The sequence below is a fragment of the Sphaerodactylus townsendi genome, linkage group LG11 (genome assembly GCF_021028975.2).
Source record: "Sphaerodactylus townsendi isolate TG3544 linkage group LG11, MPM_Stown_v2.3, whole genome shotgun sequence".
In the NCBI taxonomy this organism is placed as follows: domain Eukaryota; kingdom Metazoa; phylum Chordata; class Lepidosauria; order Squamata; family Sphaerodactylidae; genus Sphaerodactylus; species Sphaerodactylus townsendi.
In genome coordinates this window covers 7145378-7170446 of record NC_059435.1, presented here as the reverse complement: position 1 = coordinate 7170446, position 25069 = coordinate 7145378, and the positions used below count along the sequence as shown (strand labels likewise).

Here is a 25069-nt window from a genome sequence, read left to right as displayed (position 1 = left end):
CACCGGCCCCACGCCCCGCCCCAGCCCGGCTCGCCGGGGGCCCCCCCGGCATAAAAGCGGCCGCGGCCAGGACCGGGCGAGCGCAGCCGGGCCGCCGCGGGAGTGGGCTGATCCGACGGCGCCGCCGCCACCTCCGGCAGCAGAGTCGCGCCCGGCCCGGCCCGGCCCAGCCCAGCCCGCGGCGCCCGGCGGAGGTCTCTGCCCCGATGGCGCTGCTGCAGGCGCCGCCGCCGCTGTGGGGGCTCTGCTTGGCGCTGCTGCTGCCGGCGCTGGCGCTGGGCTCCCTGGACGCCGAGGACTCGCCGGGCGGCGCCAACAAGACGACCGACTTCCTGATCGCCTCCGTCAAGTGGGACCACGTCAAGGACCCCTACATCATCGCCATCTGGATCCTGGTGGCCAGCCTGGGCAAGATCGGTGAGCCCCCCACCCCACCCCACCGGGCCCTGCCCTGCCCTGCCCTGCCCGCCCTTGCTCGGGGGGGGGGGTCTCTGAGACCCCCTCACCAGGGGGACGGCGCCAGTGGATCTCCCCGTGGGGGCTGCAGAGGGCAGCTCCGGGTGGATCTCTGCCCCGCGCAGACTGGCCGCCCCCGCCCCCTCCCCACTTCCAGCTAGAGAAGCTGCGGGTGGGTCGTCGGGGTTTGGGGCGGGGGTGGGGGGCAGGAGAAAGTTTGGCTCTTCAGGGGAGCTGCTCTTGTATCAAAGGGTTAACCCTGGAAGGACACACACCCCCCCCAGTCTGCCTGGGAGACGGGCCTCCCCCCAAGGAGAGCTTCCCTGGGACCGGGTCAGTGCAGGAAAACGTGCCCCTGGATCGTGCCCTCTGTCACTTCCCTTAGGGTTTCTTTCCAAAACTGCAGCCCCCCCCTTCCCCGCGACCCAGCTGACTCCCCCCCCCCCACTGTCAAAACCGGTTCAGGGCCCTACCGGGGGCTGCTCGTCTCCAGCATTTCCTTAGGACAGTTTGGGGGCACTCTGGTCTGGTGTGATTTTTGTGGGGCCGCAGGCAGAGGCTCACCCCCTTGGCTTGTACCTGAAGCCACCTGGAGGTAGCCGAGGCTGCCTTACCTGGGATACTGAAGCCACCGCCGAGTCATCCCTTTATTGGAGCCAACCTAAGCATCACAAAGTAGTGCCAACTTTTCATGGACACCAGAACTTTGTATCATGTTGAATGTGAAAACGAGAAGGGGCTGAGGGGAGAAAAATATGTTTCTGTGGAAGGGAGGGAGGGAGGAAGGGAGGGAGGGAGGGATGCCCACACATCAGAGGTCTGTTGGCATTTTTCAACCCCAAGTAGGAGCTGTAGCTCACGTTCCAGTGGCAGAATTCACATGAACTGGAGCAGGCACGTTTAAATGGCCATTAAAAGTCACGGACTTTTGCCATGAGTTGTGGGTTGTGGACTGGTTGGGTAATGGAGGGCAACCACCCAGACCCCCACCCTAAATCATTATTACTGCATGTTTTGACAGTGGCTTCTTAACCGAAGCATCCCGGCCAACCAGTGGTGCTCCAGATGTTTGTGGACTACAATTCCCATCAGCCCCTGCCAGCATGGCCAATTGGGCCATGCTGGCAGGGGCTGGATGGGAAAATTGTGATCTAGGCTGAAACATCTGGAGCAATCTCAAGCAGGGGGGCCTCCCTGGTATCTACTAATGGTGGTAGCTTCTGGGAAAAGTTTGCACCAGCCACAAATGACAGCAGCGTGCAAAAGAGCTGGCAAGGGAGAGAGAGGGGTGGGGGGGGGGGAGGATTTTCTCATCTGATGTTGGGCATGCGCCTCCGTCTTCACAGAGGCTAATTTGTCACGAACAAGTTCCTTTTAAACACGCGCCGGCTCTCCTCGGCCTCATCAAATTGCTGCTGGGATTTCAGCCTTTCTCGGGGAGCGCCCCACTTTCCCCGAACCGACTGTCTTTCTAACAATCTCCGGCAGCCGCTGCACGTTTTAGAGTTGGATTCGAGTCCAGTTGCACTTTAGAGGCCAACTGGACTTTCAGGGTAGGAACTTTTCAGCAAAACGGTCGGTCCCGATTAGAAATGGAGTCCAGTGAGTGAGCTTGGGCTAGGGGTGGGGGTGAAGAGTCTTGTAAAGGATGCAGCGGCGCCATTCATACTGCCAGCAGCTTTATTGGAGCCAAGAGGAGATGCTTGAGGGCAGAAAATTAGCGTCTGTAGAGAAAGAGGAGTCCCACGTCCCTATTCAGTCTGGGTGGGGCTTTGGTCTGAGCCAGTGTGGTTCAGTGGTTAAGAGCAGGTGGATTGTAATCTGGAGAACCAGGAGTTTGATTCTCCCCTGTCTCCTCCCACCTGAAGTGGCAGAGGAGGCTTATCTGAAGTGAGCCAGATGTATGCTTTCCTGCACTCCTACATTCCCACTGGGGCTAGTCACAGTTCTTTGGAACTCTCTCAGCCCCACCTACCTCACAAAGAGTGTCTGTTTGTGGGGAGAGGGAAGGGAAAGGAGTTTGTAGAAGCCACTTTGAGGATTCCTTTTGCAGGAGAGGAAATGTGGGGTATAGAATCCAGACTCCATCCCTCCTCCCCCTTTCTCCTCCTTCTTCTTTCTCTTTCTTTCTTCTTCTTTCTTTTCTTTCTTTCTTTTCTTTCTTTCTTTCTTTCTTTCTTTTCTTTCTTTCTTTCTTTCTTCTTTCTTTCTTTTCTTTCTCTTCTTTCTCTTCTTTCTCTTTCTCTTTCTTTCTTCCTTCTTCCTCGTTGTGATTTTTGGTGCATCTTGTGTTTTGGAGTGTTGTGATTTATACCCATTTTGTTCTTTTGGGTGAAGTGACTGACTAATCCCAAACGTTTGTCCGTTGTCGAGGCGGAGGAAGAGCACTGCCTCACGATTACTGATGGCACTTCTACAATTTGCAAGATGAACAAGTGAATGACGAACCCGAAGCAGTGTGGCTGGGGTTGTTGGGTCTGGTGATTGTGTTGTTCGAGTGGATACGGGGACAGAGTTGGCCTCTTGGCTTCTTTCAGGCCCTGATCCCAGAGTCCTTGTATATGTTAGGAAGGGCATTGTTTTGGGTGAAAAATTATTTAAGTTAGGAAGTTTTCTGTGGGCAAGAAAAGTTTTGGCACCCAACACCTGTGAGAAGGGAGTATCGTTGTCCACCATAGGCTGTAGGTCAGTGGTGTCCAACTCTGGCGCTTCAGATGTTCATGGACTACAATTCCCATCAGCCCCTGGGAAAGGGCTGATGGGAATTGTAGTCCATGAACATCTGAAGCACTAGGACACCTCTGCGGTAGGTTCAATGATGTGTTGAACCAGCTTGAGCTGAGAGTGCGTGTGAGTGATCGCCAGTGGTGTTCTGTTGCCGTTTCATTTAGGCCTGTCTTGCAAAAGGTTATTCCTTGGGCTCATTCTGGCTTTGTTAATTGGTTTCCTTACTACACCAGGTGGATGTTGTACGTCCAAGATCCAAGCCAGCACGGTGCAGTGGGTAAGAGCCGTGGTTTCTAATCTGGAGATCCAGGTTTATTCCCCACTCCTCCACCTGAGTGGCAGAGGCTTATCTGGTGAACCAGATGTGTTTCTGCACTCCTGCATTCCTGCTGGGTGACCGTGGGCTAGTAGTCACAGTTCTCTCAGAATGCTCTCGGCCCTACCTGCCTCACAAGGTGTCTGTTGTGGGGAGGGGGGGGGAGGAGTTTGTAAGCCACCTTGAGACTTCGTACAGGAGAGAAAGGAGGCCGTGGAGTGGTTGGCCCTTGTGTGAAACCAGGTGTTTGACTTGGCAGATCCAGTAGGCAGATCTTTTTATGCTCCCATGCAGAAGGGACCAAGTCCAGTTCTTGGCACCCCCAGATAAAAGGTCCAGGCAGTCCATGAGTCGAAAGACCTCTTACCTGAGATCTGGAGAGCGGCTGCCAGTTTGAGTAGACCGGGGGTCTGCAACCTGCGGCTCTCCAGAGGTCCATGGACTACAAATCCCATCCGCCCCTGCCAGCATTGTGCTGGCAGGGGCTGATGGGATTTGTAGTCCATGGACCTCTGGAGAGCCGCAGGTTGCAGACCCCTGGAGTAGACAATACTGACCTTGATGAACCCGGGGTCTGATTCAATCGAAGGCAGCTTCACATGAAGGATGAAAATTAACCCCCCCTCCCCGAGTGGGAATAAAGGGGTGGGGCCTAATGAAGATGAAAGACGGGAGATGCGACTTGGAAATACCCTGTTTCCCCGAATATAAGACCTCCCCGGAAAATAAGACGTAGTGGAGGTTTTTGCTGAAGTGCGAAATATAAGGCATCCCCCGGAAAGTAAGACGCAGCCAAGTTTTTGTTTGGAAGCATGCCCGTCGTACAGAACACAGGAAATATAAGACATCCCCTGAAAATAAGACATAGCGCATCTTTGGGAGCAAAAATTAATATAAGACACTGTCTTCTATTCGGGGAAACACGGTAGGTCTTTTGTTCTCTGGCAGTCCAGCCTCCAAATTGAACGCACCAACATTTAACGAACATGCCAAATACCAGGCGGTGTTTAATCTCGGAGGAAGGGAAGTCGCCTCCATAGTCTGGGCTGACCCACGTCAGCATTGTGTCAATGAAGAAGAAGAGAGTTTTGGATTTATATCCCCACTTTCTCTCCTGTAGGAGACTCAAAGGGGCTGACAATTTCCTTGCCCTTCCCCCCTCACAACAAACACCCTGGGAGGTGGGTGGGGCTGAGAGAGCTCTGAAGAACTGTGACTAGCCCAAGGTCACCCAGCTGGCGTGTGTGGGAGTGCACAGGCCAATCTGAATTCCCCAGATAAGCCTCCACAGCTCAGGCGGCAGAGCTGGGAATCAAACCCGGTTCCTCCAGATTAGATACACGAGCTCTTAACCTCCTACGCCCCTGCTGCTCCAATGGTGTTGTTTGCTGGAGACCCCCAAAGGATGGCCCTTCGGGACTTGGGGGGATTAGTCAGTGGTGGTTTCAGTGCTGGGCTAGGATCTGGGAGTCCCAGATTTAGATCCCCGCTCTTGCCAGGGAAGCTTGCTGAGTGAGCTTGGGCCATCACATGATCTTGGCCTCACCTACCTCGCAGGGTGGTTGTGAGGAACACATGGTGGAGAGAAGGATGCGGGTGTCTTTGGGTCCTCATGTGGGTGGAAAGGAGGGTATATAAATGATGTAAATAAATAAAATGCGAACTGAACCAAACCCCAAGAGTTACGACGGATATGGTTGTGTGGCCTTTCTTTCAACGAGATCGCAGAGTGGGTTGGAACCAAGCATTTTACACATTTTGTTGGCATTCTATTATTATTATTATTATTATTATTATTATTATTATTATTATTATTATTATTATTATTATTATTATTATTATTATTATTATTATTATTAATACTTGTATACCGCCCTCCCCCAGAGGGCTCAGGGCGGTGAACAACAAGATATACAATAGAGCACAAAATAAAATCAATAATACCAAAGTTAATTAAATAAATAATTATGGCTCTATGTACATTAAAACATATGACTGTTGTGGGGTTTTCTGGGGTGTGGCCGTGGTCTGGTAGTTTTGCTCTTAATGTTTTGCCCACGTCAAGATGCCAGCCATCGATGCAGGCAAAACATTAGGAGCAAAACTACCAGACCACAGCCACACCCCAGAAAACCCACAACGGCTAGGTGAATCGGCCATGAAAGCTTCCAGCAATACATCTCTACATGTATTTTGCCTGAGCTGGAGTCACCGCATTTTCCTTGAATTTGGTTTTCAATGAAATGGGTCTCTTTTTTTAGGCGCAGCAGTGGCGTAGGAGGTTAAGAGCTCGTGTATCTAATCTGGAGGAACCGGGTTTGATTCCCCGCTCTGCCGCCTGAGCTGTGGAGGCTGATCTGGGGAATTCAGATTAGCCTGTGCACTCCCACACACGCCAGCTGGGTGACCTTGGGCGAGTCACAGCTTCTCGGAGCTCTCTCAGCCCCACCTTCCTCACAGGGTGTTTGTTGTGAGGGGGGAAGGGCAAGGAGATTGTCAGCCCCTTTGAGTCTCCTGCAGGAGCGAAAGGGGGGATATAAATCCAAACTCCTCTACTTCTTTTAGCTCTCATGGTCTGTTGTGGCTGTTCTGTTTCTGGCTGCCCCATTCCAGGGGTTTGTTGGTCCACCTGGTGCCGGGGCAGTGGTGAAGTCTTTTGGTTTTCTGCTCTAGAATTAGCAGCTGGATCTCCTTTTCCACCAAAGTAATGGGTCAGTTCTCAGCTCTTGTGGCCTCTTCTTACGTGGTAATGCTGATCGCCATATTGGGGTCAGGAAGGAATTTTCCTCCAGTCCAGATGGGAGGGGGGGGGGTTTGCCTTCCTAGGGGCATAGAGCCAAGGTCATTGCGGGAGTGGGGGGGGTGGGAGGGAGGTAGTTAACTTGTGAATGCCCTGCCTTGTGTAGTGGGTCAGACTAGATGACCCTTGAGGTCACTTCCAGCTCTCTGTTTCTATGAGAGTTTGAGAATATTACAGCACCTTTGGGGGAGAGGTTGTGGCTGAGTGGAAGAGAGTGTCCTTTGAATGCGGAAGGGTCCCAAAGTCAACCTCTAGCGTTTCCCATTAAAGGTTCTAGGAAATTTTAATTTCTTACTGTATGGGATAACAGTAGAAAGTTGACGTAATGTTCCCTTGTTCTACGCTTTGCAAGCTGTTCCAACTCCTCAGATCTGTTAGAAATATTATTCCTGAGTTTTGAGCACTGACTGAGCTGTCCAAGGTCTTACCTGCAAGTTGGACCCTGTTGAGAAAGACTAGCTGGCTTAACTTAAAAAAAATAATTCCCCTGGATTATTCTTGCTAGAGAGGCAGGTTGAGAAGCCAGGTATGGCACTCCAGATGTTCATGGACTACAATTCCCAGCAGCCCCTGCCAGCATGGCCAATTGGCCATGCTGGCAGGGGCTGATGGGAATTGTAGTCCATGAACATCTGGAGTGCCATAGGTTCGCCACCAATTGGCCATGCTGGCAGGGGCTGATGGGAATTGTAGTCCATGAACATCTGGAGTGCCATAGGTTCGCCACCAATTGGCCATGCTGGCAGGGGCTGATGGGAATTGTAGTCCATGAACACCATTTATCCATTTTACAGATGGAGAACACTGATGCAGAGAGTCTTAGGCGAACCCTGCGAAAGGGTCGTTTGACCCCCAAAGGGGTCCTGACCCCCAGGTTGAGAACCACTGTTCTAAAGGGTATCAGTTTTGGACATAACCAGATGGTGTCAGCTACCATAGCATGAAGAAAAAGAAGAGGAGAAGGAGGAGTTTGGATTTATATTCCACCTTTCTCTCGTGTGAGGAGACTCAAGGTGTCTTACAAGCTCTTTTCCCTCCCCCTCCCCGCAACAGACACCTTTTGAGGTAGGTGAGGCTGAGAGCATTCTGAGAGAACTGTGACTAGCCGAAGGTCACCCAGTAGGAATGTAGGAGTGCAGAAACACATCTGGTTCACCAGATAAGCCTCTGCTACTCATGTGGAGGAGTGGGGAATCAAACCCGGATCTCCAGATTAGAATCCACCTGCCCTACGCCCCACTGGCATGCTATGGTTCTGTCCTAAAGAGAGTTGCACAGCCCTCTAAGTCAACTGAGTTTAGAAGGGTTCAGATCTATTTAGGATTTCACTGCTGGATTAGGGAGGAGACCATCTCCTCCAATCAAAACCCCCAAAACAAGCATAGCACACTGCCGGACGATGGTTATCAAGGCTGTGTTTGAACGCCTCCACCCCCTTTCTTAAAACTTTTGTCAGACTGCTCTGACTTTTAGGAAGTTTCCTTAAATTCTTTGCAGGGCTGGGTGCTTTCGGTAGGTATCTCCAGGGACATATGCTTTTTAAGAGCATAGGAAAAACTACTTGTACTCTCTCTGTGAATGTGTTGGGCTTCCAGGTGCTCAAATTGGGGCAGGCTGAGAACCAAGCTGTGGAGTGCTAACAGTTGTATGCCAATGTATTGTCGAAGGCTTTCCCAGCTGGAATCAGCTGCTGTTGTGGGTCTTCTGGGCTGTGTGGCCGTGGTCTGAGAGTTTTGCTCCGAATGTTTCACCCGCAACAATGGCTGTCGTTTACAGTGACTCTGAAGACGGCAGCCACAGATGTGGGCAAAACGTTAGGCGCTGAAACTACCAGATCGTGGCCACATTGCCCAGAAAACCCACAACAAACAGCTGTGTGCCACTTTCTTAGAGCTTCAATTATGTTTTTTTACACACAGAGAGAGAAACACAGCCTGTACTTGACAGCAAAGAGGGTGAGAAACAGATGCTGGGTCTTTTCTCTTGTTTGCCCCTTCTGTTTAGGATCACGATCTTCCTGCGACTTTCTCACCTGCTGGAAAAAAATATTTAGAACAGGAAAAGGGCTGGAGAGGAAAGGAATCTGAATTTTAAAAAACTATCAAAGGATCATTAAAACTGGACCTCTGACTTGTGTCCTTTGGCTCTAAGCTTCTGGCTTTGTTCACTGACACAGGGTGCCTACCTCTGAGTTGGGAAATTCCTGGAAGTTCTGGGGGTGGAGCCTGGGGAGGGTGTGGTTTGGATAGGGGCGGGGCCTCAGCAGAGTAGAATGCCATAGACCCCACCTTCCAAAGCCGCCATTTTCCCCAAGGGAATTGATCTCTGCGATTCCTGGAACTCTCCAAATACCTCCTTGATAGGTAGTTGTGGGTTTTCTGAGCTGTGTGGCTGTGGTCTTGTAGTTTTAACTGGGCCATACGGCCATGATCTGGTAGTTTTAACTATCAGTCCACAGCAACACAGGTCAGAAAACTCTGATTCGGGCCATGAGACCTTTGACAGCGCACCTCCTGAATACCTCCTGGTAACTCTTCTGACAGAATTATATGAGGGAAAATATGCAGCTTCCCAGTCACTGTTGGTTTCCAGTGTTCTGGCCCATGGTTGCAAAGGCCCTCAGACGGTGGATTCTTTTATTTTTCTATCAGAAATGTGATTTTAGTTGGCTACATACTGAATCCATTAAATAACCTGAAACACTTTAGACCAGTGGTGGCAAACCTTTTCGAGACCGAGTGCCCAAACTGCAACCCAAAATCCACTTATTTATCACAAAGTGCCAACACGGCAATTTTACCTGAATACTGAGGTTTTAGTTTAGAAAAAACTAAAATGGTTGGCTCCAAGGCACACATTACTTGGGAGTAAGCTTGGTGAAGCAACCATGCAACGCTTCAAATGGGTGAATCACAATCCTAGGAGGGTTTACTCAGAAGCAAGCCCCATGGCCAGCAACCCAGCTTACTCCCAGGTAAAGGATCATGCCCAGGCCAGCCTAGATGTGTAGGGGGGGTTATTTTCCACCCCCACATGATGAACTCTGTGCACGTGTAACCACAGAAAGGGCTCTGAGTGCCACCTCTGGCACCCGTGCCATAGGTTCGCCACCACTGCTTTAGACTGTGTACTAGAACTTCTGCTGGTTGAGACACGCTTCTGAATTAAAAATCTTCATGTTTATGTTACCAAAGGTTTACTTCTAGGGTCTGTAAGAGTAAGAAGAAATGCTTGCTCTCCGAAGAGTCTACCCTTTGTGACTCTGTGTGAGTTACTGTTCTGGTCATTGCTTCTCTGGCAGTGGGTCACTCTGTTGCTTTTCTGCATCTTGAGTGACTGTATGATCTGATCACAAATAAAACCATGGCCTGTCTGAATTATCCCTCCCCAGCAGAGGCAAAAGGAGGAAGGGAGACAAGGTCAGAGCAGGAAAGGCAAGATGCGGAGGCAGAGTGGGCTGCATCTGTGTGAACAGGTATTTTCAATTCACAGTAGCAGGGATCTGCAACCTGCGGCTCTCCAGATGTTCATGGACTACAATTCCCACCAGGCCCTGCCAGCATGGCCAATTGGCCGTGGTGGCAGGGGCTGATGGGAATTGTAGTCCATGAACATCTGGAGAGCCGCAGGTTGCAGACTCCTGTGAGTAGCCTGTATATTTAATGATTGGATTATTGTGGCATACTAGCAATTCCCTCGTGGTGCACAGTTTGAGAGCTGCTGTATTAGATTTTTGTTTTTTGGCAGGGGATGCCAGATTAATGCGCGCTTCTCACAATTTAGCCTTCTCCCCCCACACCCACCCCTTGATAGCTACAGGCCATCTCCTTTGTGTTGAGTTTTTAGGTGTCAAAACTGGTTTTTTTTCCATTCTCGGTGGGGTCTGACTGCACGTTGCTTCCTATCTCATCCAAGGACGGCATCACTGCAATTAACAGTTCTTTTTCGGAGGTCTTTGAAATCTGTCCTTTAGCTGTAATGAGCACATAGTAGGTGAAGGTGTTTGCTGGGAATGTCTCAAAGCCTTCTTGCTGCCCATCTTTTGGGCTTATGTAAACAACGCTTGTGTTGAATTTCCGAGCTGTAAACGGATGCCTGTGATCACATTTAGTTTCCATCTGACTAATTTAATGCATTCAGAAGACTTGCGCCGTGATCTCCGCCCCTTCTCTCTCTCTCCCCGCCTCCTCCTGGTCAAACACATGTGAGAGCACAATTCAGCTTTTCAGGGTGCGAGCCTCAATTATTTACAGTTAGAAATGAGATCCTCCGGCTGGACCGCTCCACAAGGCTCGCATTACTTCGCCCGGGGATGATGCCACATCTGCTCCGAACAGCAAGTTGTACACATTTTTGGGAAGGATTCAAGGCCTGCCCTGAACCAAACCCCCTTCCTCCAAATTCACCTTTTTCCAAAGGTCAACCGCAATTTTGCAGAATTTAGAGTTGCACCTATTATTAGAGAAGAAGTCCTCACAGCAGAATACTTTGCAGAGTTACTAGAGTAGACTAGAGCATGGATCTGCAACCTGTGGCTCTCCAGATGTTCATGGACTACAAATCCCATCAGCCCCTGCCATTGGCCATGCTGGCGGGGGCTGATGGGAATTGTAGTCCATGAATATCTGGAGAGCCACAGGTTGCAGACCCTGAACCTCCAACAGACACTAAGAGCAAGAGCTGATACCAGGGCCAAATGGGCCGGAGACAAATTGTCTCAGGGCCCCCCAGGCTCCTGCCCCCACCACCCTAGCTCCGCCCCTAGTGCCCCCAGGCTTCCCCCCCACTGCCCTCAACCCTGCCCATGTCACCATGGACATGGGCAAGGTCTAGGGTGCCCACCTCCCCCCCCAGACTCCCCCTGCTGGCTGGGTTCCCAGCCAAGCAGTCAGGGGATGGGGTTGAAAGTGCTTGGAGGAGACTTCCTGCTGCCTGCGTGCGTTTTGCGGGCCTACCGGGGATGGGGGTTGAGGCACGCGAAAACAATGAGACAGCAGGACTTCCTGGTCACGTGGGGGGCTGATTTTGCACCCCCCCCCCACGTGACCAGAAGAGTGGCGCCCGGGGACAAGTGGTACCCCTTGTCCCTAGGCAGATACGCCACTGGACTAGAGTGTCTCTCCTTAGGGTTGGGCGGTTGGTGGCTAGGTGCTCACTGTAGCCTGGCCTTCTCTGTTTTGGAGGTGCTGCTCCATTCCCTCCTCTCCTCCAACCTGGAGGCCTCAGATACTTAAGCATCAGCGTCCAGGATGTTCCCTGAGCTGTTCCGCAGCCGAGTCGCCAGCAGTTTGCTGTCACAGAAGGTGGAGAGCATTGGCTTAGCTGCTGGAGTTGATCCCAGCCATCAAGGGAAATCAGGGCAAACAGAGGAGATGGAAGGAACAAGGAAGTTGGTAAAGGAAAAGCAAAAAGGAAGGGGCGTGAACGGGGCATGGGAGGACAAAGAGAAGGAGGGAGATAGGAAAAAGATCAGGAAGCCATAAAGTAAAGATCAGTGAAAGAACACTCCAAATGGCAGTGGTAACATGTAGCAGGCTGGTTACATATATCTTTTTAGCAGCATTGATTTGTAGCTTAAAGCAGTTACATTGAGGTAGGAATGCATCTCAGTCACCCAGATACAATCCCCCTGTCACAGCTGCTCTTTTCCAGGTCTCTGACAGTGGGCTTTGTGCACAAAGGCAGCCTCCGGCAATATTACAGCTGTGATTTCCTATGTATTTCACAAGGTATTAAAGTACTGGTAAAATGTTGATCCCAATGAAACCTGTGACCCTGTTGCACAGTTGACAAGGGCCGGCCCCATCACAAGTGCTGAAATGGTGCTCGGGCCGCTTGACACCCGGGAAGAAACACGAGGCACCAAAACGGAAACATTTTAAATGAAGGTGCAAGGAAACATGTCCATCGGGCTCCTGGCAAAGTACGCTTTCGTCAGCAGCAACGTTGTTATGGAGACAACTGCAGATGCTTTCATTATTGCCGCTCTCTGTGTCTTTGGAATGGTGAGGCTAGATTACTGCTCTGTGCTTTATGTTGGGCCGCCCTTGAAGTGTTTTGGGGACATCATCAGGTGCAGAGTATACAGCTGCTTGTCTCCTTTTGTTTCCTTGTGTGTTTGTGTGTAACAGTTTTTTGTTGGTCCTTCAAAATCCAAATCATACACAAAGACAAAAATTGACCAAATTATAAACTATTTATTTCATAGAGACTTGTCTTCTGAAGGCTGCTTGTATTTTGATGGGTTGCAGGGAGTCGGTGACCCCAGTTCTGCAAGCTCTGTGCTGATTGCCTGTCATCTACTGGCAGGACTGTGTATGTTTTTCAGTTCTCTCTCCCCATCCAGAGGTGGGATCCAGCAGGTTCTCACAGGTTCCCGAGAATAGGTTACTAATTATTTGTGTGTGCCGAGAGGGGGTTACTAATTGGTGATTTTGCCACGTGATTTTTGCCTTAGTTACGCCCCTCCTCTCAGCAGTAGCATGCAGAACGAAGCAGTCTAGCAGGAGGTGCACCGGCGTGCATGGCAGCCTGCGCCTGCGTGCATTCGTTTCCCGCCCAAGGACCGGCGCAGCAGCTGCGTCCTTGCCACAGCCCCGCCCTGGAATGCCCCGCCCCGGAATGCCCCGCCACGCCACCGTCGTGCCCCGCCCAGCCCCATTGGCGCTACGCCACAGTTTGAATCCCACAACCACGGGAACCTGTTACTACAATTTTTGGATCCCACCACTGCCCCCATCCCTACAAGTTCTGGCTGTTCAGCACTGGACAGAGACGCCTTGAGTAAATTCCTGAAACTAGAGCAGCTGGGACATGACATTTTCGGTGACTGGGAGCCTTCCTTTGGGCATCACTGCATGGAATGCAATATAATTGCATATAGGATGTAGTGTAGGTAGATGTTAGGTAGATTTATTCAGTTTGCACAATGCATGCAGATTGGAGAATTCAGTTTTTCTGCATTTTAAATCTTCCGTTAATTCTTTTTAGCAAGGTGCATGCATTGATTCAAGATTATTCTGATCTATAAACTCTTTGACAAGGAAGTGGAAGTAGGGGTGGGTTGCGTTGTGGCCAAGTTTGCGGATGATACCAAATTATGTAGGGTGGTGAGAACCGCAAAAGATTGCAAAGAGTTATGAGGCTAGAGGACAGTCCTGGAGTTGGTTGTCTGAAGCACCATAGGATTTTAGATATGCAATTTTATTGTATGTTACAAGCCACTCTGATCTCACTGTGGGATAAAAATAAAATCAGTAAATAAGCAGGATAAAAATCGAATCGGTATATGCAGCTGGCCTCAACTCTTGCCTGGCGGAACACTCTTCCATCAGCTGTTAGGGTGCTGCGGGACCTCGGTGAGTTCCGCAGGGCCTGCAAAACAGAGTTGTCCCACTGGGCCTTTGGGGAGGCCGGCCGCGGATTGCCTGCCCCCTCTTGACGCCCCTGCCTTGTGTTTGTACCATCTCCAGTATTGCCGGTACTGCAGTCCATCATCTTCGGCGCTGCTGGCCACCTCCCAGTCTTGGGACCGGACACCATAAATAAACAAATAAATAATGTAATTTCAAATCAATTTTATGTGGCTGCTGCGATGTAAATTTTAAGAGTTTTAATGTTAACGTTTATATTTATATCTATTGTTTTATCGGCCTTGGTTATGGGCCCTGTATACAGCTCAGAGCCCTCTGGGGATTGAGCAGTCTATGAAGTATAACAACAACAACAACAACAATACCAACAAGGAGGCTTATCTGGGGAATTCACACATGCCAGCTGGGTGACCTTGGGCTAGTCACAGCTTCTCGGAGCTCTCTCAGCTCCACCTACCTCACAGGGTGTTTGTTGTGAGGGGGGAAGGGCAAGGAGATTGTAAGCCCCTTTGAGTCTTCTGCAGGAGAGAAAGGGGGGATATAAATCCAAACTCCTCCTCCTCCTCCTCCTCCTCCTCCTCCTCCTCCTCCTCCTCCTCCTCCTCCTCCTTCTTCTTCTTCTTCTTCTTCTTCTTCTTCTTCTTCTTCTTCTTCTTCTTCTTCTTCTTCTTCTTCTTCTTCTTCTATTGTTTTATCTGCTTTGGTTATGGGCCCTGTATACAGCTCAGAGCCCTCTGGGGATTGAGCAGTCTATGAAGTATAAGAACAACAACAATAATAAAACTAAAACTGTCAAATGCCCGCCACGAGAGGCCGAGCCAGTGCCAAAATCTCAGGGATGAAGGTAATTATGCTCTTAGTCACTTTTCAGTGTTTTGGGAAGAAGCTCTGTTTAACCATAAAGTTTCTTGCATTCCCATCGCTTGTCTCCGGTCGTGCATCGAAGAGCCTTGTGTTCTGGTGCCAGCTGCTGCCAAAGCAGTGTTAAAAATTTGCACAGCCAATCAGATCTCCAGTAGTCAATCCAAAGCCCTGTTGGGCAAAAGCCTCACCCGGCCCCAGCCACTTTCTTGAAAACTGTGCCATGTTGGGGAAGCCGTCAGTAGGTAGATGTGTTCCTATGTCTCATGCAGGAGACACTGAGGCCTATGCTAAAGTTTGTTGTATCTGGGGATGATGTTCCCTTGTGGTGGCTGATTCTCTCTCCCGTCCCATAATTTTTGGACGTAGTATTGTATGGCTGGGGTCCACCATTTGAAAGCCCTTGTTTGCTCCTCTGTGTTTATGAAGAGCTTGATGCAGGGTGAGTGATGTCTCTGTTCATTATATCAGTAAGAACATAAGAACATAAGAACAAGCCAGCTGGATCAGACCAGAGTCCATCTAGTCCAGCTCTCTGCTACTCGCAGTGGCCCACCGGGTGCCTTTGGGAGCTCGCATGCAGGATGTGAAAGCAATGGCCTTCTGCTGCTGCTGCTGCTCCCGATCACCTGGACTGTTAAGGCATTTGCAATCTCAGATCAAAGAGGATCAAGATTGGTAGCCATAGATTGACTTCTCCTCCATAAATCTGTCCAAGCCCCTTTTAAAGCTATCCAGGTTAGTGGCCATCACCACCTCCCGTGGCAGCATATTCCAAACACCAATCACATGTTGCGTGAAGAAGTGTTTCCTTTTATTAGTCCTAATTCTTCCCCCCAGCAATGCCCCCTGGTTCTAGTATTGTAAGAAAGAGAGAGAAATTTCTCACTCTCAACATTTTCTATCCCATGCATAATTTTATAGACTTCAATCATATCCCCCCTCAGACGTCTCCTCTCCAAACTAAAGAGCCCCAAACGCTGCAGCCTCTCCTCATAAGGAAGGTGCTCCAGTCCCTCAATCATCCTCGTTGCCCTTCTCTGCACTTTTTCTATCTCTTCAATATCCTTTTTGAGATGTGGCAACCAGAACTGAACACAGGACTCCAAGTGCGGTCGCACCACTGCTTTATATAGTAGGGAGACTTGCTCTCCACAGCTGGTAGGGGGACTCATTTGCCATTGGGAAACAGATTTGGGTGAGATTGATGTAGTAAGTGTGTCAAAGGAAAGAGCTAGGTTCATCTTGGGACCCAGCCCACCTGGGCAACTAGAGAATTTTCTGGCCATCTGAAATAGTTTTTCACTCTCAGCTTCAAGCTTTTATTGAGAAAAAAGGAGAAGTGGATCATATGCACTTTATTCCCCTCCAGTTACAGTAAATAGGACAGTAATTATGTTCACAGCTGTTGTGTTATCCAGAACAAAAGAATAGTTTGTTTTCATGCCCTACAATTCTGTACTGATGTAAAAAGTAATCAAGTGAAAAGCTATAGCTTTCTTTCTTTTGCTTTCTCCTCTTCAACCTGTTCCTCTTCAGCTCACTGGAGCCAAATTAAGTGATTTTTTAAAAATTCCTTGGTCTTTTATTCAAAATGAAGTTTGTTGCTTAGCTCACTCAGAAGGGTAAGTGGCATGCTCAGGTTCTCAGGAGTCTTGCTTTGTGGGGCAAAGAAATGAGGTCAAACGCAGATTCAAAAACAGCAGGAAGTAGTTCCTTTAATCATATGTGCCATAGAAATGAGGATTTAAAAAACACACAAATAAATGGGTTTGGCTGCAGTAAGTTGAGATGGTCGGTTCTTCGCAGAGGTTAGCACACCTTTGGATTGTTCCTACTCTTAGGAATTCTTTTCTTCTAAAAATAGTTCAAATGGAATGGAAAGATGAACATGAAGTCTGCTGGGAATTGAGGTATTATGACTGATACATAACTGAATGAAAACCTGGCGGCTTGCAGACCGTGTCATTCCTTGAAGAAATTTTATGGTTGCCATGTCTAGAGTCATGGTGTGGTAAAACCATTAGCCAACCATTTAATGGTCAAGGGAAAGAAGGAACAGGTCTCTGTGCACATGCCTGCCTTGTGTACACTTTCATTTCACTGCATTGTGTGACTTCACCGTTCACATTCTGAAAAGGTCAAAGACTGCTGCCGAATTGCCTCTGGTGAGATCTTTCAAGAAGTTCATTCTAACTGATGACCTCCAAACTTTTATACCTGCGACATCTTTACTATTAGAAGAAGAAGAGTTTGGATGTATATCCCCCCCCTTTCTCTCCTGTAGGAGACTCAAAGGGGCTGACAATCTCCTTGCCCTTCCCCCCTCACAACAAACACCCTGTGAAGTGGGTGGGGCTGAGAGAGCTCCGAGAAGCTGTGACTATCCCAAGGTCACCCAGCTGGCATGTGTGGGAGTGTACAGGCTAATCTGAATTCCCCAGATAAGCCTCCACAGCTCAGGCGGCAGAGCGGGGAATCAAACCCGGTTCCTCCAGATTAGATACACGAGCTCTTAACCTCCTACGCCACTGCTGCTCCTATTAAGGAGAAGATTGGATTTATATCCCCCCTTTCTCTCCTGTAAGGTGACTGAAAGGGGCTAACAATCTCATTCGCCCCTCCCCCCCACCCACAACAAACACCCTGTGAGCAGTGGTGGGATTCAAATAATTTAACAACCGGTTCTACCAAAGTGGTGCAAACCTGCTGAATCCCGCTACTGCCTGTCAGGTGGGTGGGGCTGAGAGAGCTCAGAAGAACTGTGACTAGCCCAAGGTCACCCAGCTGGCATGTGTTGGAGTGCACAGACTAACCTTAATTCCCCAGATAAGCCTCCACGGCTCAAGCAGCAGAGCAGGGAATCAAACCCGGTTCCTCCAGATTAGAGTGCACTTGCTCTTAACCACTATGCCACTTCTGCTCCTAATTGTATTTATCAGTCTAGATCACGTGTGAAAGTGTTTTTCCCCCAGCACCTTTTCGAGGGTCAAGGGGTACCCTTGACCCTCACCCCTCTTTCATTTCTCACGGTGCCCCTCAAGCCATGCACCTCTCCACCTTCCCCTCCCATTGCCCCTGCTTGCCACACCCCCACCTTCCCCTCCCAGGGTGAAGGGAAGCACTGTGGGGGGTGGCGGCTGCTGACCTTTTGGCAGGCCCTGCCCCATGGGCCAGCTCCATGTCCTTGCTGGCGCCGGTGGGAGACACCACAAAAATGAGGGGGGGGGGTAGTTTTGCTGCGGTACCCCTGGGACATGCTCAGGGCACCACGGTACCCTGGTTGAGAATGGCTGGTCTAGAGCCACAGAGCATCTTTCAGAGGTTAGATGGATCATGTTCCAGGGTAGAAAGTGCTCCCCAGTATGCCAAATTTAACTATTCCTGATGTAATACAAGTGATACACTACATAGAAGTTCCCTTATGAAATGTAATAAGACCACAAGTCTTTGGGCATTCCTGCAGATTTACACAAAAGGAGGGACGCCCACCCCCAAATATTTACCAAAAGAAAATGATGTTTATGATTGGACATAACTGTAATTTGTGTGTGAATTCACAATATTTCTCCTTCCCTCTTCTTTTTTGAGGCATGCCTGGGCAAAAAACTGGATTGGCATTTGAGTAAATACAAGTATATTATATTCCTCAGAAATAGGTCCAGGTCCTTTGGATGTGATCCAGGCAAAATTCAGCATTTTCTGGATTTTTCCCCCATTGATTTTAATGGACTAAATTTCTGTGTTGATTGTTTCATGTCCTGTGTAATTTGGAAGACTGGCAAACCAGGACTTTTAAGCTCTGAGGTAACTGTGGTTTTTAATTTAAGAGCGTGGAAATCTCTTTCCTTTCATGATGACTCAAAATATACTCCAGTATTTGACTTTCTTTTTCCCAGAAGTACTAGAAACCAGATTGTTTGAGAATTAACAGCTATAGATCCACCTGTGGTCAGTTACGATGGGCTTTTCCCTCTCACCTGCTTGCTTTGGAGGCAAAACACCTTACTGAGGAGTAATTCCACCCATGTCATTGTGTTGTCAATGTTTTGACCCTTAATCCCTGCCTGCTTCCTTTGGTGTACTTTGTCAAGTTAATCTTCAGTTCTCTATTGTGTGCGCTAGCAACTGCTAAGTACATAATTCGGGGACAGGTACATGTCTATCCCCTTTCTTTCCACCCCTAATAGCAATATGCCATCGCTGCTGCTTACCAGCTGGATACTCCATCATGGTAACTGTTTAACTTTGCAGTTCTTCCTATGATTGTCTTTCCAAGGGGTTCCTTGCTCCTCTGTGCAGGACAATGGGGAAGGCACAAGGGTTAGGTTAATAAATGACTTCATCAAAATAAGTAAAATCTGGTGTTTGAGGCTTTTCCCAGTAAACCACCCAACCCTTCGAATATTTTAAAAGGTAGCTATTGAAATACATATCATTACTAATTTCAATGGATAGCTTGTGTTAGAGAAGGGCATGCCAACTTCTGGAGTCACAAACCATTTCGAACTACAACCCGGCAAGACTTTCTCCTTTGTAAGCTCCATCCAGAATTTATTTCGGTGATGATTGCAAAAAGCAGTGCTATGCCGTTTCATTTAGAAAGGCAACAAAAGACGTGCATGCAGATTAATCAGAGCACAGAAGATGTTGAAACTAGATATGCAGAGCTTGTAGGTGTGTATATTTGTGCACGAGAACTTCTTAGTAGGCGTTGCCCTTCATTTACGGGAACTGAGAAGTTGTGGCCAGGAAAATATAGATATGACCGCAGGGACTGCTGAGATGTCCAACTGATCTGTGCCACAGGTCATCACTGTGAGTCCTGTGGTGCCTGCTAACATCTTTCTTGGTGCCCACCAAATGTTTTAGAAAGTGGGCAGAGGATACGGGCAAGGCTTCTAATTGGCCATTGAAGATTTGAGCGGCTGTGCGGATTCTTTAAAACCTTGCTTTGGCACCGACTGCCACTACACCATGATATTCGTTGTGTGACAGAAGGGAAGCCATGGCAGCCATTTTGGGGCTGTCTCTGCCTCCAGCAGCCATTTTGTATTAGTGGTTTTGTGGCTATGCCCGTAGTAACCCAGCAGACCGCTATTGGAAAGTTGAGGAGAGGGGATTTAAAATCAATAAAATGGCGGCACCTTTGTGACTTGGTAAGCAAATGTGAAATTGCTTCAAACAGGAACGAACATTTAACATAAACACAACAACTTTATAGCTAGATGTGAAACTGAATCGTAATGGCTAAGAACACTGCACAACTGAGGGAGACATGATCTTCAGTGCCCTTCAGGAAGGGCACTCAGAACATTGGCAAGTAACAATGTCCAGTAATACAACGGTGAAGAAGCTGGGAAAATCCAAAACGTTAACTAGAAAAGCAGTGGCGTAGGAGGTTAAGAGCTCGTGTATCTAATCTGGAGGAACCGGGTTTGATTCCCAGCTCTGCCGCCTGAGCTGCGGAGGCTTATCTGGGGAATTCAGATTAGCCTGTACACTCCCACACATGCCAGCTGGGTGACCTTGGGCTAGTCACAGCTTCTCGGAGCTCTCTCAGCCCCACCCACCTCACAGGGTGTTTGTTGTGAGGGGGGAAGGGCAAGGAGATTGTCAGCCCCTTTGAGTCTCCTGCAGGAGAGAAAGGGGGGATATGAATCCAAACTCCTCCTCCTCCTCCTCTTCTTCCTCTTCTTCTTCTTCTTCCTCTTCTTCCTCTTCCTCCTCCTCCTCCTCCTCCTCCTCCTCCGCTCTTCCGTGGCTCCTGTGGCTGCTGCATATCTTTTCTACAACATGGGTGGCCTGAAAGGAAATTATCAGCTCCCTCAGTCTAGCTCTGGGCCTTCCCTCTCTTTCTGGATTGACTGAGGAAGGATAAACTTTTGCAGTTGGTAACATATGAGCAAAGGTAGCAACTGCTCATGTCCCTTTGGCTCTAAAGTCTAAACCCATGGTGGCGAACCTTTGGCACTCCAGATGTTATGGACTACAATTCCCATCAGCCCCTGCCAGCATGGTCAATTGGCCATGCTGGCAGGGGCTGATGGGAATTGTAGTCCATAACATCTGGAATGCCGAAAGTTCGCTACCACTGGTAAACCCTCCTATGGAAATAAAGTGCCAACGTGAAAATATCATGAGTTAGCACCCACTGTGTCAGAATTACTAAGGTACCCACATGCTCAAAAAGGTTGAGGAGCCCTGGGTAATAAAACTTCCATGTTCAGGGACAATATACTTCTCAGTACTAGTTGTTGAGGAGAAATAGAACAATTGCCTATCACTGTCAAGTCCACCGACTGAACTATCTAGAAATATCTGGTCCAACATGGTTGGGTTAGTTCCAAACTGGGTCCTATTTCTGCCAACCAGATAATGCTATTTCAGCACTAGTTAGGCGTGTTACTAATATAAAAGATACACAAATTGATGGATACCATGACATTGAAGTAATTCACCTCCTGGATTTTCCCACCCACACAGAGGAGGGTCTGTTCTGGTATTGATTCTATTCCCTCCACTATTCAACACTGTCTGTAGAGGTGTGATTTTTATTATTTTTAAGCAAGCTGATTTGTATCATTACCTCACAGCTCTATTCAGTGGTGGAATTCAAATAATTTAACAACCGGTTCCGGTGGTGGGATTTAAATAATTTAACAACTGTTTGTTTACAAGCACCATTTTAACAACCGTTCTGCCAAAGTGGTGCGAACCTGCTGAATCCCACCACTGGCTCTGGGGCTTTTCCCACTACAGAAGGGAGCTAAGGTCGACTTGGTTCCCTTCAGTGGAGGGCGATTCCAGGCTGTCCCCACAGCAACTGAGTTGGCTCCCTGGAACCGAGCTAAGTGGGCGGGATCATCTTGGTGCCTGTTTCGCTCTCACGATCGCGGATTGGCTTGTGTTACGGACAAGCGGAAGCGGGAGCCGCTCTTTTTTTTTTTTACAGTTTTTTTCACAGCCTACAGTTTGCCAGTTACATCACGCTTTTCTGCCCACGCCCACGACTCTCCCGTTTCAAGCATGCCACAAAAGCCGGCTTTGTGATTGGTTGAATGGATGAGGTGTCATTTCGATGCTTCCCCGCTTCGAAGCTTCGAAGCGGTATCGACCTTGTTCCGGCAGAAAAGTGTAGTTCATAACTGCGACAAGGATGTCGCAGTTCTGAGGGTGGGGGAACTGAGACAAAACGATGTTGAGCTCAGGGGCAGTGGGGATTCACTGAGGCGAACCTAGGTAGAAACCAGTTCAACTCTGTCAGTGGGGAAAGCCCCTCTATCCATCTACTCCTCTGTGCTCACATTGCTATTAAGCAGGAAATCCACTAAACTCATAACCATTTCCTAGAAATATTCCTGTGTATGTATATGTGTGTGTATAGAAGTACCCCACCCCCAATTTCAAGCAGTCTTATTTTGGTTCAGGATTAGGGCATTTAAGCACCATAGTTCGTGCATCACCACAGATCAGAAAGAACTTTGCATTTTATTACATCCCTTTGCTGACCAGATGCCAAAAGTTGACAACAACGCTAAGCAGTTTTAGCAGAAAGAGCAGCCAAACGTAAAATAGTTGCCTCAGGTGCTCATGAAATCACATCAGCTGAGGTTGTCGGCAGAGTAAAACAGGAACATTAAGTCAAGGTTGAATAAGTTATATATACTCAGGGAAATTACACTTAGGGCTAATTTGCAATTTTAGAAAACTAAACATACCTAAATAGTTTTGTGGTAATAATTTTGTTTAAAAAAAAACCTCGAATCTATATTGTGAGGGGGAAAATAACATAATTGGAACAGACTGGTAAAGGGAGACTGCCCTTTTTTTCTAGCATACATGGAGATACATTCTGAGGTGGTCACCTCCCATCCTCTCCTCACAAAAACAGAGGACTTGTTACCTCACGGTTTCCCCCCAGATGGTTCATCAACTTGTGGTCACACACAGCCCTTCTCACAATGTCTTGTGAAATATTTCAACTAGATGGTGTATACAAATGGATAAAGATAATTGTTTTCATAAATGCAGCGCCATCCAATATCTCAATATCTTTTTTTCAAGTCAGTTTGACAGCGTCCTGAAATTTATCATTCCAGAGCGAAATGTGTCTTAGTGGAAAACCAAGTGCACCTTTTTAAAAAACAAAACCCTACCTTTTAAGTTAAGGTATATAGGAGGGATGCTAAAATAACTCGTATATCAGTGATGGTGAACCTTTTCGAGACCGAGTGCCCAAACAGCAACCCAAAACCCACTTATTTATCGCAAAGTGCCAATACGGCAATTTAGCCTGAATACTGAGGTTTTAGTATAGAAAAAAAACGGTTGGCTCCAAGGCGTGCGTTACTCGGGAGTAAGCTTGGTGGTAGTCGGTGGCTTTGCTTTGAAGCATGTCCCAGGGGTACCGCTGGCGCAACATTCCATTTTTTTGCCAACATGGTGTCTCCCACCGGTGCCAGCAAGGACATGGAGCTGGCCCATGGGGCAGGGCCTGCCACAAGGTCAGCAGCCACCACCACCCCGTGCTACACTTCACCCTGGGAGGGGAAGGTGGGGGGTGTGGCAAGCAGGGGCAATGGGGGGGGGAAGGTGGTGAGTGGCTGCAGCAGGGTACCGTGAGATATGAAAGAGAGTGAACTCTTCGCGCAACCCAAAACCCACTTATTTATCGCAAAGTGCCCACACGGCAATTTAGCCTGAATACTGAGGTTTTAGTATAGAAAAAACGGCTGGCTCCATGCATCACGCTACTCGGGAGTAAAGCTTGGTGGTAGTCGGTGGCTTTGCTCTCTGAAGCAACTGTGCTTAACGCTCAGATGGGTGAATCCGCACGCCCCCCCTAGAGGGAGGTTTACTCAGAAGCAAGCCCCATTGCCAGCAACCGAAGCTTTACTTCCCAGGTAAAAGATCAAGTGCTTTTCATTCTTCCCATGAAAATCAGTAGGGTTTATGACAGCTTTAACAAGGTTGCCTTGCACACTGCTTCCCCTAAAACTAGGCTCAGGTTCAAGTAACTGCTAATAACACTCCCTGGAAATAATTACACTATTATCACATGACAAACTCTGTTTGTGCATGCCCACAGAGAGGGCTCTGAGTGCCGCCTCTGGCACCCGTGCCATAGGCTCGCCACCACTGTTGTATATGAATGAAATGACAAGCAAGGGCATTTATGGGACTTGGTTTCTTGGTGACTCTTTACAGGAAGGGAAATGATAGGGGAGAGCAGTTGCCAAGTAGTCGAAATGTGAATCGTGCCGATTTTTGCCACTGTGCTAAAACAGTTGCACAGAGTGGGCGTGGGTGATGTGACCACTAAAATATCCCATCTTTCCCAGTTTTGCAAACATACAGCTGTGGCTTCCTATGTTGACTCCATCTCATGTTAAGCCTTCCGGTTTTCCAGCTGCCTTCACCTTTTTCAAGTGTTACTGTACTTTTCCACACAGTCATGAACAGCCTGGACAGCCACTAAGAAATTATACATGAACAATTGAAAGCTGCCTACTTGGTAAAAGTTTTATACATTTACCTTTGAGTGTTCCAGTAGTTCTACAACAGCAGCCAAAAATCTAGCAATCCTATATAGTTTTCACAAACAGGCCAATTACATGATAGAAGTGAGCTTGGCTTACTTCTCAGTTATCTGTTCGCTGTGTCAGGCCATAGCACAGTGGTGGCGAACCTATGGCACGGGTGCCCGAGGTGGCACTCAGAGCCCTCTCTGTGGGCCCGCGCAGAGTCCCCCCCACCCCCACACACATATCTAGGCTGGCCTGGGCTGCTGGGCTCGATTATTAGCATTAAACCTAAGACCCAGTTTTGGGGAAGCAGTGTAGGTAACCCTGTTAAGTGCCGTTAAACCCCACTGATTTTCATGTGAAGAACTAAAACATGATCCTTTACCTGGGAGTAAGCTCGGTTGCTGGCAATGGAGCTTGCTTCTGAGAAAACCCTCCTAGGGTCGTGATTCACCTGTTGGAAGAGGTGCACGGTTGCTTCAAAGCAAAGCCAATTACTACCACCAAGCCTACTCCTGAGTAACGCACACCTCTGAGCCCACCGTTTTTTCTAAACTAAAACCTCAGCATTCGGGTTAAATTGCCGTGTTGGCACTTCGCGATAAATAAGTGGGTTTTGGGTACTCGGTCTCGAAAAGTTCGCCATCACTGCTTTAGTATATACCACCATGACTTAAACTCAGCATTCCTCTCAAGTATGAAATAAGCTCAGTTTTTTTAATGAGATATTGAATTTGGGTACTTGCCGGTCGTTTGGTTTCCTCTCATTCGTTCTTTCATTGAAAGTAACGGCTTCTGCATGACTGCCTAGGTATTCCATTGACATTTGACTTATGAGGTAAATTGTCCATGTGGCCTCCACCACCTAATGAGGAACGTTGACCTCCCTGATCCCAAAATGGCGGCCAGCTTTTAAATTGGTAATGCAAGTTAGTTAATTTGTTGACCCACTTTTTAAAGTGACCTCAATCATGGTTTCAGGTAGCTCATTACAATGTGGTATGACTTA

At 48.5% G+C, this 25069-nt stretch overlaps 1 protein-coding gene across 1 annotated transcript in view; it reads left to right on the top strand.

Annotated features, from left to right (window-relative positions):
* Positions 1–206: 206 nt before the first annotated feature.
* Positions 207–25069, top strand: part of SLC9A3 (solute carrier family 9 member A3) — a 77428-nt gene continuing 52565 nt past the window's right edge. Inside the window, exon 1 of the mRNA XM_048511875.1 lies at positions 207–417. Coding sequence (XP_048367832.1) covers positions 207–417 — 211 coding nt within the window. The remainder of the gene's footprint in view (positions 418–25069) is intronic.